Source organism: Elaeis guineensis, chromosome 1 (genome assembly GCF_000442705.2).
Source record: "Elaeis guineensis isolate ETL-2024a chromosome 1, EG11, whole genome shotgun sequence".
Classification (NCBI taxonomy): Eukaryota; Viridiplantae; Streptophyta; class Magnoliopsida; order Arecales; family Arecaceae; genus Elaeis; species Elaeis guineensis.
The window spans coordinates 185,347,856-185,361,949 of record NC_025993.2 but is presented as its reverse complement, the minus strand read 5'-3'; the positions used below and the strand labels follow the sequence as shown (position 1 = coordinate 185,361,949).

The 14,094-nt window shown below is 40.3% G+C and overlaps 2 protein-coding genes across 16 annotated transcripts; one reads left to right on the top strand and one right to left on the bottom strand.

Moving 5' to 3' along the window:
- The first annotated feature begins 1,787 nt into the window (after nucleotides 1-1,787).
- LOC105040145 (short-chain dehydrogenase reductase 3b) lies at nucleotides 1,788-3,034 on the top strand. The gene is made up of 2 exons (XM_010916550.2): nucleotides 1,788-1,998; nucleotides 2,082-3,034. The coding sequence occupies exons 1-2, from the start codon at nucleotides 1,985-1,987 to the stop codon at nucleotides 2,869-2,871; spliced, it is 804 nt and encodes a 267-aa protein (XP_010914852.1). The 5' UTR covers nucleotides 1,788-1,984; the 3' UTR covers nucleotides 2,872-3,034.
- Nucleotides 3,035-3,598: 564 nt separating this feature from the next.
- Nucleotides 3,599-10,397, bottom strand: LOC105040144 (pentatricopeptide repeat-containing protein At1g73400, mitochondrial). 15 transcript variants are annotated; one of them, XR_831058.4, is made up of 5 exons: nucleotides 10,236-10,397; nucleotides 8,038-10,005; nucleotides 5,261-5,407; nucleotides 4,162-4,270; nucleotides 3,599-4,038 (listed from the first exon to the last, which is right to left on the bottom strand). XR_831058.4 is itself a non-coding variant. In XM_010916548.4 (2 exons), the coding sequence occupies exons 1-2, from the start codon at nucleotides 10,246-10,248 to the stop codon at nucleotides 8,204-8,206; spliced, it is 1,815 nt and encodes a 604-aa protein (XP_010914850.1). In that variant the 5' UTR covers nucleotides 10,249-10,397; the 3' UTR covers nucleotides 7,764-8,203. The 15 variants fall into 15 exon arrangements, 1 of the variants encoding a protein (XP_010914850.1); XR_012137870.1 differs by having other exon boundaries at nucleotides 3,599-4,032; XR_002164070.3 differs by having other exon boundaries at nucleotides 3,599-4,011.
- Between the last annotated feature and the right edge of the window lie 3,697 nt (nucleotides 10,398-14,094).

The following is a 14,094-nucleotide window of genomic DNA, read 5'->3' as shown; positions in this document are numbered from 1 at the left end:
TGTCCAAACCTTTTACGGGATGCTGTTGTAATTAAACTAGTTACAGTTTATTTGGTTTAATCAAGGCTTATGTTTTCTATCAAAAAAAGAAAAGGAGATCAAGTTTTAATTAACATGCATTTAGTTTCTAACAAAGATACAGCATATTTACAGTGATAATTTTTTTCTTCTCTTTGCCTTTCATGTTGTAAAACTATGATGCATGGTTTTACATCTCGAGAAGAAGAAGAAGAATAACAATAACAACAACAACAACAACAACAACAACAACAACAACAACAACAACAACAACAACAACCATGACACTAGAGTATATGTTGCTATGAATAGGTGTCGGGACAATATATTTTTGATAAAAAAATACTTAAATTACTAAAAAATATAGTTTACTCCATCAACAGATTGTTAGCCGTGCAAATAGATAAGCAAACTAATAAATCCAACAAAATATTTTTTTCTGAAAATAACTTTTTTAACAATTGTTAGAATTTAGCTAAACATGGATTCATGGCTAAGGTCTGTGCTCACTTTACTGAAGAATTCTAACTACAATTATTCTCTAGTTTAATCATAAAATAGTAATAATATAATAAATATAAATTATTAGCCATATGTTCATTGTAAAAATCATTGCTGAATGTTCAAATTTATAATCTAATATTTTTGGTTTATATTGCTCCCTAAATACTTAAATTATGAAGAGAAATATTTTAGAATATCACTAAACATGCAAAACCACTTGTTCACATTTATTTACACGCTATTGCAGCACTGTTTGTGTGGGCCATTTCCATGAGGACAAGGCATCCCAAGCTACTCATACATAACAAAAGATCACTTAAAGTAAAAATGGTTACTTTTGACCCTGTTCTATGATATTTAAATAGGTTAGAGACCAAAAGACATAAATTTTGGAGGTATCTATAAATATCTATGCAAGTATGTGTTCAATCCTACATTACTTATTTATCAGAAAAATCTTGAATACTTATACGTCAAAAAATTTAATTAACATCTTCCATTTAATTTCTTCTTCTTCTTCTTTGATTATATTTTGAGCGGTACAAATGGTATTAGAGTGAAACTTACTTATAATCCATATGAACTAAGGAATATTATAGCAAATGCTCGTTGAAACTAACTATGAGTTTTTCATAGTATTGATTATTGAATTTGATTGGATTTGGATATCTAGTTAGGATTTAAAATGAAGGAAGCATACAATAACCCATATAGGATTACATTTAATGTTACTTATCTTCTAGAAAAAATTTGAATAGTTATATAGGATGAAGGAGTTCACATGATATCTTGCAGCTAACATTTTTTTTTTTTTTTGGGTTAAGTCCTGGGTCACCACATCTTTATTCATCAAATAAGAATAAAATTAATAATTTATCATGTTTTGGTTTAATATATGTGTGTGTCTTCAATTAAAATCAAAGATTTAAAATTATAAACGATACACCTTTTGCTCCATTTCTGCCCACTAGTTATATTGCTGCCGTTTGTATATTGCTGATTTGATTCATAAGCAAGAGAGTTCCAAATCAGTGTTTTTTGGTTTCTAGTTAATCTAAATATCGCAAATCACGATCAACGATACGTTGTATTGATTTTGATCGTCCAGAACGATATTTTCGCAAATTGAAGAATTAGTATGAATGATTGATGGTTTCGGACGACTTTTCTGCCAAGATGACGTTGGTGGAAGCGACAGGGTTTGGCAATCAACCACCCCGGCTGGGACCCATCAGCTTTAGCTTGCTGGATCCTTAAGATCTGAGTCGGGCACTCCGCCACTCCGCTGCCAAATACCAGAGTTCCAATGATGGCCATTAGTTCGCCGGTTCCACGTCTCATACTGTATTCCTCGATTATCCGATTGAATCTCTTTTTCCCTCTTATTAGCACAAGAATATTGATCTTCCCCAAAATAGCAAATTAGGATCTCCGTCCATCGCCGGAACCCGACACCACCAGAATGTCGAGGCCAAGGTAACCAATAGTGTCTTCTTCACTCTTTCTCATCCACCATCTCCATCGGCCACTCACTGCTAGTTTGATTTATTGACTCACAGATTGGAAGGCAAGGTGACCATCATCACTGGAGGGGCCAGCGGCATCGGCGAGGCCACCGCGAGGCTCTTCGCCTCTCAGGGCGCCCTCGTCATCATCGCCGATATCCAGGACGAGCTCGGCCGCGCCGTGGCCGCCTCCATCGGCCTCGACCGCTGCGCCTACCGCCACTGCGACGTCCGCGACGAGAAGCAGGTGGAGGCGACGGTGGACTTCGCCGTCCAGACCCACGGCCGGCTGGACGTCCTTTTCAGTAACGCGGGGAAGATGGGCCCCGCGGGCGCCTTCCTGGAGGCAAGCCTGGAGGAGTGGGACGACATCATGGCCATCAACGCGCGGGGAGTGGCTGCGACCGTCAAGCACGCGGCGCGGGCGATGGTGGCGCGCAAGACGCGGGGGTCCATCGTGTGCACCGGGAGCGTGGTGGCGAGCCGTGGGGGAACCCGGGCGGCAGCCTACGTGGCATCGAAGCACGCAGTACTGGGGCTGGTGCGCGCGGCCGCGGCGGAGCTCGGGGAGCACGGCATCCGGGTGAACTGCGTGTCCCCCTCGGCCGTGGCCACGCCCCTCGCGTGCGCGCTCCACGGGTGGAGCCCGAGCGAGGTGGAGGAGTACGGCGAGGCCCTGTCCAGGCTGAAGGGGGTGGTGCTCAAGGCGAGCCACATCGCAGAGGCCGTGCTGTTCCTGGCGTCGGATGAATCGGAATACATCACCGGGCTCGATTTAGTGGTGGACGGAGGGCGGACTGTCGTCGGTCAGAATGCGCCCATCCACATCAACATCAACAAATAGTCGTGCTGTTTTGAGGTGGGCCAAGCTCTCTCGCGATGACTGCCAGTCTAGTTGCAGACCCGGGACTGTTATGGCTGTAGAGCGAAGCCCAACCCTGTGATGCTATGCAGCAGAATAATTTCATCCATTTAAATCAGAAAGCAACTCTCATTTGGCCTTGTTACCGTTGGATGTATGCCAAGCCATGAACGATGATAATTAATAACGAAATCGCTGCTGATGATATTAATTTTCAACTTTTTAAAAATAATCTTTTTTGATATCTGTAACAAGAACAGAAATGATTATATAGACAACATGGTACTCGCAGGATACCCTTACCATTATACACAGAAATGGCCCAACAAGCTTGACATTAGAAAAGATGCCAAATGTCTTTTTTAAGTTCTGAAAGATTTAGCTGCTGTTTGAATGATCAAAAATCTTATTTGTTGATAAGATCTTTCAGTAGGAGGCTTCATTTTTTTTTTTTTTTCGGTAGATAAGAGCAACAGCTTTATAGATCATATGCCAAAGTCAGTACAGCATAGAACAACAAACCTATAAGACACCAAAACCATGGTAAAGATCATTAAATTTACAGTACACCGGATGAGCAAAAATACAGGAAGGAACCACTCCAAAGTACTGGTAAAACAGGCCTGGGTACAACAGTCCTTTGCAGGAAAGCCTTAGAATCTGACTCCATCAAGCCCATACAAAGTAATACCATATTGGAGCAATAAGATGAAGTGTAAGCACACATAGCACCATTACATTCTTAACAGATGTCGAAGAACCTGTTTTTTTTGGTAAGAGAAGAACCTGTTACAATGTAGCCGAAGAAAAGAAAAGAAGTGATGTAGAGCTGATAAAAAGTAGTAGAATCTTTACTGACCCCCCTAAAATCTAGCAACAGAGACCACATATGTACAGTAGAATAATTCCAACAAAGGAGTAGAAAAAAAGCAGCCACCATGAGCAAGAGAATCAATTACACAGGCCATTATATACCGCTTCAACAGTTGTAACATCATAAACTTTCCTTCAAAGCAAGAAGCCTCTAACTTGTATCCAACATAATATCCATAAATGAACTCTGGTAGATAAAGAATCCTTAACTGCAGCAGCAACCGCCAAAGTGGTGAATCAGACATCATCCTGTGCAGTTGCCAAGGAAAACTGATTCTACATTGAGGATGAACATGCTTAATGATATACCAGATGATAAGCAAGAAAGTAAAACCTTCACGAAATGCTGCTTTCAGTAAACGAAGCAATCATAAAAATCGAAGTGAGGACCCAACTTACCCAGAATATGAGAACTAGCCAAATCAAAAGCAATTAACAAACAATACTCCAGCACAGATCTCCCAAGTATATCAGGCTTTTCTAGGATAATGAACCCATTTTCATCAACCTGTAAAAGATGAGAAAACTAAGAATCACATACCAAAGCAGCAGACTAATCAATTCCCCTTGCAATGCTTTGGTGGCCATATAGTCAGCTGGCTGATTTGCTTCATGACAAATATGATAAACATGAAAATAAAGTAACCCACTTATCCAAGCAAGAATATCTTTCATGAAAGGAATATTTGAAGATTTAAGAACAGAATGATTAGCAATCCAAGATACCACCATGGTAGAATCACCTTAAAGCCACAACTGTTACTTGCATTTCACGCACAGCTATCTTCATTACCAATCATGCTGCTGACAACTCCGCATAAGGTACAGATGGGGGTAGAATTTGGTGATCACCAGCTCTTAAACAATATGCATTAAAATCTCAAATGACATAGCCAACTGCAGCCTTACCGTGCGAAACAGAAGCATCAAAATTCAATTGTAGGAGGCTTCTTTTACAAGCGGTTAGATAAGCATGTTCCCAAAAGGTGAGCGGCTACCAATCTCTATTTTTTTAAAGATAATCAATTGCTTATGCCAGATGATTTACCCTATTGCTAAAAAGTAGTCGATTGCTCATGCAAGGTGATTTATTGCTGAACAAGCTATCATGCAGCTTTTCTAATCTCTCTAAACTATCCATCCTCCATAACCTTCTTTTTTGTGAAAAAAAAAATCCCTTAACAAAAGATGATCTCCTAGCATCCAAATAAGGCCTCACTGCATAGATTCATACAACAGACAAGCCCTATCTTGTGGTTGCTCATCTACGGAAACTTTCAAATGGAACCATATCCATTGCATCATTAGATTTTATGGATGGTGCTTCTCATCCATCTCCATTCTATTGGTTGGAATTGCACCAGGCTTTCAAGTTTCAACTTATATGAGCCAAGATAATTAATTTGACAGTCTAAGCAACATTATTTGAAATTATTCATGTGCATATAAGTGAATTAAAGAGGACTAGTTTAGAAACATTCCTCAAATTACAACTCACCTTACAAGCATGCATCAAAGCTGTCAGTCTTTGCCAGGGTTTGTCAAAGCCTGTCACTCCATCTCAAGACACATCACCATTGGTTGGACAAGAAGCTGCAAGAGACCTCCTAAGTCTCCACACAACCAAACCTGGAAATCCTGGGCACTGGGTGGAAACCCAAAAAGAGCAGATATAAGGGGCAAGAGAAGTGGAGGAAAGAAGAGGGAGCTGCTAATGATTTACCATGTATGATTAGCACTACCTCTAGCGCATCTATTTATAGGATGGAATCCTACCTAGTGTAGGATTTAAACACAAATTGAATGAAACCCAATTTTCTCTCTTATTCTTGGGAGATGATGCTGATGTTAATCAACTCAAGTAGAGTCCAGCTTCAACACTCAGTCTAACAATAGATATATATAGTAACACAGAGAGAGAATTAAGCTAGGATACCTTGTTGTATTCTCTAATAAATTGACAATTCGCCTACAAAATGAATCTAGAAGAATCTGGATTCAATTGGAGAAGGATTGTGCTATAAAAATAGTCAAGATACAAGGACTGGGCTAGATCAGATGAAGCAAGACCATACCTTAGTCAACTCTAGATGCCACTTGGATGAGATCCAAGTAGGGACATCAACCAGGGAAATTAAGGTAGCTATGGTGCTCTCCTTCTAGGAGTGCATGCATCAAGGAAGGGGTTGGTGCCATTTGCCCTCCCTCTTGGAGTCCTAACAAAATTGAAGTGGCGGCCAAGTAAGGCCCGCCCCTTATCATTATCCTCTCTTACAAGTATAGTAATGACTTTGGGATGCTTTACAAAGAAACCATGATGCCTCCTCTCCTCTATAGAAAGAGGAATCGCTCTAGGATTTCCATCTATCCTCATATCCACATGCCACAACCACCATCTTCTCATGCTATCAGAGAGAGAGAGACTAAAGGTCTTCCTTCTCCAAGGAAAAACAAAGAAAGAGAGAAGGCTTATGAGACAAATTTTTCTAGCAGAGTATCCTTTTGACCTGCAATTGCTGGAGATTCAAAGCAAAGCAACATTCTACAAGATAGACATATGGACTAAAACAACTAAGGATGGTAATTCTCAGAAGGTCATATTGTTTTGCAGTCCCAATCTCTCCCGGAAAAAAAGCAACCGTCAACTTCAGAATCATTAATATAGGAAGGTATAATTTTTTTTAACCAATATGCAGGCATCTTTATCTTAAGATATCATAAACAGAGATCTTAAAATTCTGCAACAAGTGCTCTGATAATCCTGAGAATTCCATCAGTGAAGACTCAAATCACAGAACTCAACTACTTTTTTATGAGCTGTTATTTGATTTGGAGTCAATATCTCAAGAAATTTGAGGTGGTCTAATTTCTTAGAGGTTCCAATAAAGAGAAAGATCCTTCCCATGAAAGAACTGAAGTGCCAGATCAACATCAATTGGCACCACCAACACATGCATTGCAAAGCCTGGACTAGCATGTGGCATGGCTACGTGATAATGCATGCCCATGCATGCGAAGCAATGGCACAGCACAGCATGTAGACATGTACTGTGCCAGTGACAGGAACCTTATCCACAATTAAAGTTGGGGATAGATGTGCTTATAAATTTTGATGGTCAAAACTTATTAAAAGAATCATAAATTGTTCACAAAATAATACTTGTATACACATGGACATTAGAAGGCAATCTAAAGGCCCATATCATGATTTGGATTCTAAATATAGTGATGTTTATTTCTAATCAAATTTTCACAACCTACGAAGACATCCTTCTTGGAATTGGATTCAAATACAAACTCAGAGATAATTTAATTAACCCTACTAGCAGTAAGGCATGTTTAAACTACCAGCAAAAACTAGGGACAACATAGAAATAGCATGTGCAACCAATTAAGATAGCATGACGTTCCTAGTCTTGGACCAACATTAAGATGGGTAAGCGAAGGAATTTAATGTCCGTATTAGATGAAGTGAAAAATCACAGTAGGCTCAAAAATTATCATTGATCAATAAAATGCAGCATAGCGGGACACAGAATAAGATGATGATGATGATAAAAAGAAAATCTAGTAGCTGGCATCACTCAAAACAAGAAAACCAATATTGCTTGTTTTCCATTAATCATTTGACTAAAGGGTGGGGTTTGAGAGATTTATTGCAAGTTCTGAACAATTTTGACTTCAACCTCCTCAAAAACTATTTGACATTTCCATTTATTAAATAAAGTCTATAATGATTGGAAAATGCTAATTGAGAACCATTTTTTTGTAGTTTCTCCAATTATATAATATCACACCTGCTCCAAAGACAAACTGATACATCAGTGAAGTTAAGGATACCCTAAAGATCGATCTTGCTTCAAAAGCACAGCAGAAATCAACTTCGTTCCTAAAATATATTCAGTCAGATTGGAAACCTACTTCAGTATGATGGTCTAGTCACTTGTCCATCAAAGCCCACCAGGAAGGTGATAAAACAGATATCAATACTGACAATGCAATAATAAAAATTGAATATCGGTAATGCTTAAATAATTTAGACTATATTATAAATGTCATATCGCTACACTTAAGGTTAAATTAGGCATGTAAAATTACAGCAAAGCTGAGGTGTTGCATGTTGATTTCAGTTGACACCATGGTTTCAGTAAAGCAATTGGCATATCAGCTGCTAAGCAATGTAAGCTATACTATTTGAGGTTCATTCTGCAGACAAAATACTTAGCCAGCTGATCTGTTTGTGTTATACAAAGGATATCTTCAGACATGACTCACCAAATCTTGCAGAGAAGCTTTTGCATCAGGACATTGTTAGCCATTGGTAAGCAGTGCCCACTACTTAACAAACAAATTGGTGAGAGCTGATGAGTACCAAACTGAAGCTAGCTTCGACTTGACTTCCGTATATAACCTTTGGTGATTGTACTGGAAATCTGAAAGTCTATCTTCTCTTCAAGCTCATGCTCTTCTTCTTCTGGCTTATGGCAAAACGTCTGGCCATCGCAACATTGTAGAACCTCCTCATGTGCTCTGATAGACGATGGATGGCATGAAGATTTCCTATTGCTGATAGCCACAACAGAATGGCATCAAATTTCTGATATGGCAATTTCATCCTGTGGTTTATTACCTCCTCCAGAAGCGAACATGCATCATCTGTCCTCCCGCAATTGAACAACCCATCAATCATAATACCATAAGTATCCACAACACGTGCGCATCCTCTTCGATCCATCTCATGCCACATATCAAGAGCCCTATCCGCTTCGCACATCTCAAAAAACATTCTAAGCAACATGTTATATGTATGGACACTAGGCTCACAACCTGATTCTATCATTCTTTCACAAAGCACTAGAGCTTCTTCAGCCTTCCTAAGCTTGCAAAGCACCTTGAGAAAGCAGTTATATGTAAGGATATCAGGTGGAAAACCTGTCTGGCTCATCTCTTCCAGAATCTTATAGGCAGCATCGACCTTCCCAGCCAAACACATCCCTTCGATCATGTCTTTATATGTCGACACATCAGGAAGGCAACCGCTGCTTCTCATATCAGCTAGCAGTCTAAAGCACTCATTCATCAGATCTGACTTTGCCAGGGCCACAATCATGATACTATATGTCCTGGCAGTTGGTGAAGAAATGGTGGAGCCCTTAGTTCTCATGAACTCAAAAAGCTCTCTGGCTTCTGAAACCATCCCTGCACTGCAGAAGGAATCAATTGCAGCATTGTATGTGAAATTCTCTGGAGTGTGACCCATCTGCATCATTTCCTCGAGCACCTTCATTGCCTTTCTAGGGTCTCTCACTCTGCACCACCCAAAAAACAAAATATTGTAAGTCTCCGCATTCGGGATAACCTTATTCTTCACCCGGTGGAACATAAGATCTGCCTCCATGACCAAGCTACACTTGCAGAGAGAATCCAGCAGCAAGTTAAATGCATCTACTTCTGGAGGGGTCTTTTGCCGTATTCTTTTCTTCTTCGCGAATTTTCGGAGATGGGTCAGATGCTTGTCGGTGTATGTTCTCAAGATTGCTAGGAGAGCATCAATGGGCACAGTGTTTTTGTTCCTTCTCTTCATGTAATCCAGAATATCGCAAACCACCCCGAACTGCCGCGCCTTGTATCTCGTACTCGACAATATGTCGATCATATTGTTGTACACGGGAGGCTCGTGGGTGTACCCTTCTTGATGGCCCGCCCACGTGAAAAACCTGAAAGCCAATTTTTCCTCGTAACGAAGCCTTCGGATAACATCACTCACCAGCTCGGTGGTCGGTTGTATGCTGAGTGAATCAAGAGTGCTCTCCAGACGCTGATCAGCACCGGAGCTGGACATGATGGTGTCATACACCTTCTCAGGAATGGAGGCCAAATGCTTGCCTGCCGCATCCGCATCACTTGAAATGTCGAGACTCTGTGAAGAAAAGAAGCAAGAAAATGTCCTGATCGAGAAATTCATGGGGGAAGTACGGAAACAATTAGAACGGCCACCATGAGGAGCCCCATCTGCAGGGAAGAAAACAGGCGCCGCCGATGGCTCTTCAAGGACAGATTTTCCATGTAAACTAGAAGCAGCAGTCGGTGATGATGAATTCAAGAGACAAAAGGCCGAGAAATACCAAGCAGAAGGGATCCCGATCAGTGAGTCTGGTGCTGTACCCAAATTCTGACGGAAGTTGAAGGATCTCACCAGAACCAGAAGAAATGGATCGCGGCGCATCTGTTTCAAAATTATTCCTGAAAAAAAAAAAAAAAACTAAAATCGATATTTTCACATAGCGAAGGAAAGAAAAAAAAGGGGGACAAATTTTATCGCAGGAACAGGGACCCTCGTTGATCTAGATAAGAGTTCTCGGGTGTTTTTACTTGGATATGGAAAAAGAGACCTAGAATCGGCATCAAGCTTTTAAACAAAAAGCAGAACACGAGATGGAAAAAAAAAGGCACTGGGCATCCGGAAGACATACCAACCGATCCCATTACAGCTTGCAGCCAGCAACACTTAGCACCGCGTCGGCCGGCTAGAGCCAAAGAAGGCAGAAGGCGTTCCTCCCGCGCATATAAAACCTCTTTTCGAGATGCAAAAAAAGGTCGGATTCAAAGTCCAGAGTGCTAATCACTACACCATAGAACCAATTAATTGGCATCGAGATAGAATAAGGGTCCAATCCCGGTAAAATGTACCATATGCATTCCTATGACTAGCATCGATCTCCCAACATGAGGTCAGACGTCGAAATAGTCACGATCGATGTAGATCTTTTACTATAGCTTCATCCGAATATCCTGCAAAATATATTCACACCAGAAGGTTGACTCTGATGTAGACCCTCCGACATTCAAATCAAAGAGATGGAGAATGATGAAAGAAGAGAATTAGGAATCGGTTGATTGCATACTTTGAAAAGTCCTGGAGCCTTTATTTATAGGAGAAGAGTTTGAGATGTATTTGACTTGGAGTCTTGGTGATTTTCAAATTTGTCGGATGGATAGATTTGGAGGAAGACTTTCCTTTTATGTAGGGATGGCAAAATTAACCCGACCCGATGGGTATACACCCTACTCGAACCCGGTCAAATCCGAAAAATAGGGTTTGACTGGGTTTGGGTTCGGGTTTGGGTAAAACCCGAAAACTATAGTACGGATATGGGTAGGGTATGGGTAGTGCTATTTTCTACCCGAACCCGACCCGAACCTATGGATATGGGTAATATCCGAACCCATATCCGAATATATATACATATATATATATATATATATATATATATATATATATATATATATATATACATATATATATATATACATATATATACATATATATACATATATATATATATATACATATATATATATATATATACATATATATATATATATACATATATATATATATATACATATATATATATATATACATATATATATATATATATACATATACATATATACATATCCGAATATATATATACATATACATATACATATATACATATCCGAATATATATATATATATATATACATATACATATATATATATATATATATATATATATATATATATATATATATATATACACATATATACACACACACATATACACACACACATATATATGATCTCTCTCTCTCTATATATATATATATATATAATTATATATATGTATGTATGTATATGTATGCATGCATATATGTATGCATGTATGTATGTCTGTGTGTTAGAAGTGTGTATGTGCGTATATATGGATGTATGTATATATAATTGGTAATTCTATTTTTGATTGATAGTATACATAAAATTATTTTACTTTTTTTTTTGGTATAGAATGGATGGGTATGGGGCGGGTATGGATTGGGTATGGGGAAATGGGTTACCCACGGGTATCCCCGAACCCGTTGGGTATGGGGATGGGTATCTCTTTTCTTACCCGATTGGGTATCGGGTAGGGTTTGGGTATAGGGTATTAAGTTCGGATTTGGGGATGGGTAGTATACTACCCGACCCAAACCCTACCCATTGCCATCCCTACTTTTATGGAAGATCTGATCGTGAAAAAATCCTATCTTATCTGGACTTTCCAGATTTGGAGAGGAAGAGACTGTAGACAGATGTAATGGTTCAGCGAAGACCGCCCTAGTAGATCTTTCTCAGCAACAGATGATCTAGTAGGTCGCCATGGTCGAAGAATGTAGGATCTTGCTATTTGAAGTTGATCGGCTTGAAGTGGGTTGGCTGTTGAGATAAAAAGAAATCAGACTGAGAAAGAAAACTTATCGCTAATCTAATAAATTATACTAGACGATCACCGTATCTGTCCAATCCAGCAAATGCCATCTTGTGTAGCTTAGCTATAACTTACTCGACGATGACAAAATTGTTTAGGCTGAGGCCGAGGTTACGGATTTACAATAGATGCCCCCCACTCTCAGATCAAGCTGCAAATAGATCAGCTGAAGAGAGTACTTAATTCGAAATTGATGCTGAGAGGATTACCATTCATTGAGGACACGCATCAAGAATCGAACGACTGAGGCAAACCATCTTTAAATCTGGAGCATCAATTCTTTGAATCCGTGGAAGCCCTGTTTTGACCAATCATCAAGCGACACTTATCGAACATCGATCAAGAGAGATAAATCATCAGTAGATCAGAGCCATTCTGGAGTTTTATAAATAGGACCACGGTAACTTCCTTTTTACCGCTTCTACTGTTCAAAAAGGGCGGATTCTGGTACTTTGGTGATTCTGCGATCTTGCTCAGATAAAATCGAGCTAGTTGGTCTTCCTCCATTTCTTATCCTCCATTTGCTCGACCACTTCTCTTTTAGGTCAGTCCTTCTTTCTTTCAGTTATGAGTGATTCTAGTTTTTCTGTCAACACCTAAAGCACAGGCAATGGCTTTAGGAGTGTGGGCCCTGGAACAACAAGTTCGGGCGACGACATTAGGAGTGTTACCCCTGAGATGTTAAGCTCAGAGGATAATATTAGAAATGTAGACCCTGCATCTGACATAGCTTGTTCTTCAAGAAGATCTGAGATTCTGGACTTCGGTCCATATAGGATAGATTCTATCTTTTCCTCCGAGAACTTAGAAGTCCTCAAATTAAAATACCAAATTCCTTTTGAGTACAAACTAGAGGTGGTCGCTTCGGGCAAAAGAATAGCTCTTCCTCATTCAGATCGGATTGGTCTGTATGAGAAAGCCTTAAAGGCTGAAGTTCGGCTGCCCTTCCACTACCTCGTAGTGGAATTTCTTAAATTATATAGAATAGATTTCTATAGTATTGTGCCGAACTCATGGTGCCAGTTCATAGGCTTCTTCGCTCATTGTCTTCTCTTCGGGGTTGAGCCGACCTTCAGTATTCTTCGGGCCTCCTTTACATTGAAGGAGCATCCCACAGAGAATGGACGGTGGTACATTTCTCCTCGGTGGGGACGTTGTCTCTTCCGAGGTACTCCTTCCTCAGTTCATGATTGGAAGAAGCATTTTTTCTTCATCTCAACCGAACAACCTTGGGATTTCTGCACGTCATAGGATAGACCTTATAGGTCAGCGGTTAGGGCTCTAGTTTTGTCAGACGCTGAGGAGGAGGTGTTAAAGTGGATCTTCAGTCAGACTCCCCCTTCACAAACTGAGTTTCTTACCGAGGACACTTTGTTCAGGATCGGTTTATGCTTAACCGACCCAAAGAGTGAGTTGCTTTTCATAATCTTTTTTAGCTTGTCATTTTTTGCATTTTTGCTGACTTCGTATGCCATGTAGAAATGGACCCCAAGGACATCGAGGCTCTTTGTCGGGCAATGAAGAGAAAGAAGACAAACGTGGCCCCAGCTCCAAAGCACGGTTGCACCGAGGCTGTTCTTGCTTAGCTCGTTGTCGGGGGCTCCTCAAGGTCAAGTGGAACTCCAAGGAGGGAATTGCCGGCACCAGTGAGGGCAGTGGTGCCGCTGCCAGCTGCCCCAGGGGAGCCTACCTCCCGAGCCTCTGCATCTTTATCGCAAAGGAGTTCGGGCAGGCCCAAAATTTTTGTGAAGATGTCTTCACGACCGGCCGACATACAGATCAGGTCTTCTGCTCCAGTGGGAGCATCTTCCGGCGTTGAGGCCCAGGATACTAGGATGGACATAAATAATTTTTGAGTTGCTCGATCCTTGATCCAATCGATCCTCATACTGACTGATGTCGAAGCCTTCAACGCCTTCGGGTAAGTGACGATCTTTCCATGCTGCTCGATCATTATCGATCTTGATATTTGATACTAATTTATTTTTTAACTCGCCCATTATATAGACTACTATACCGAGGCGATGCGTGAAGGTTGGCG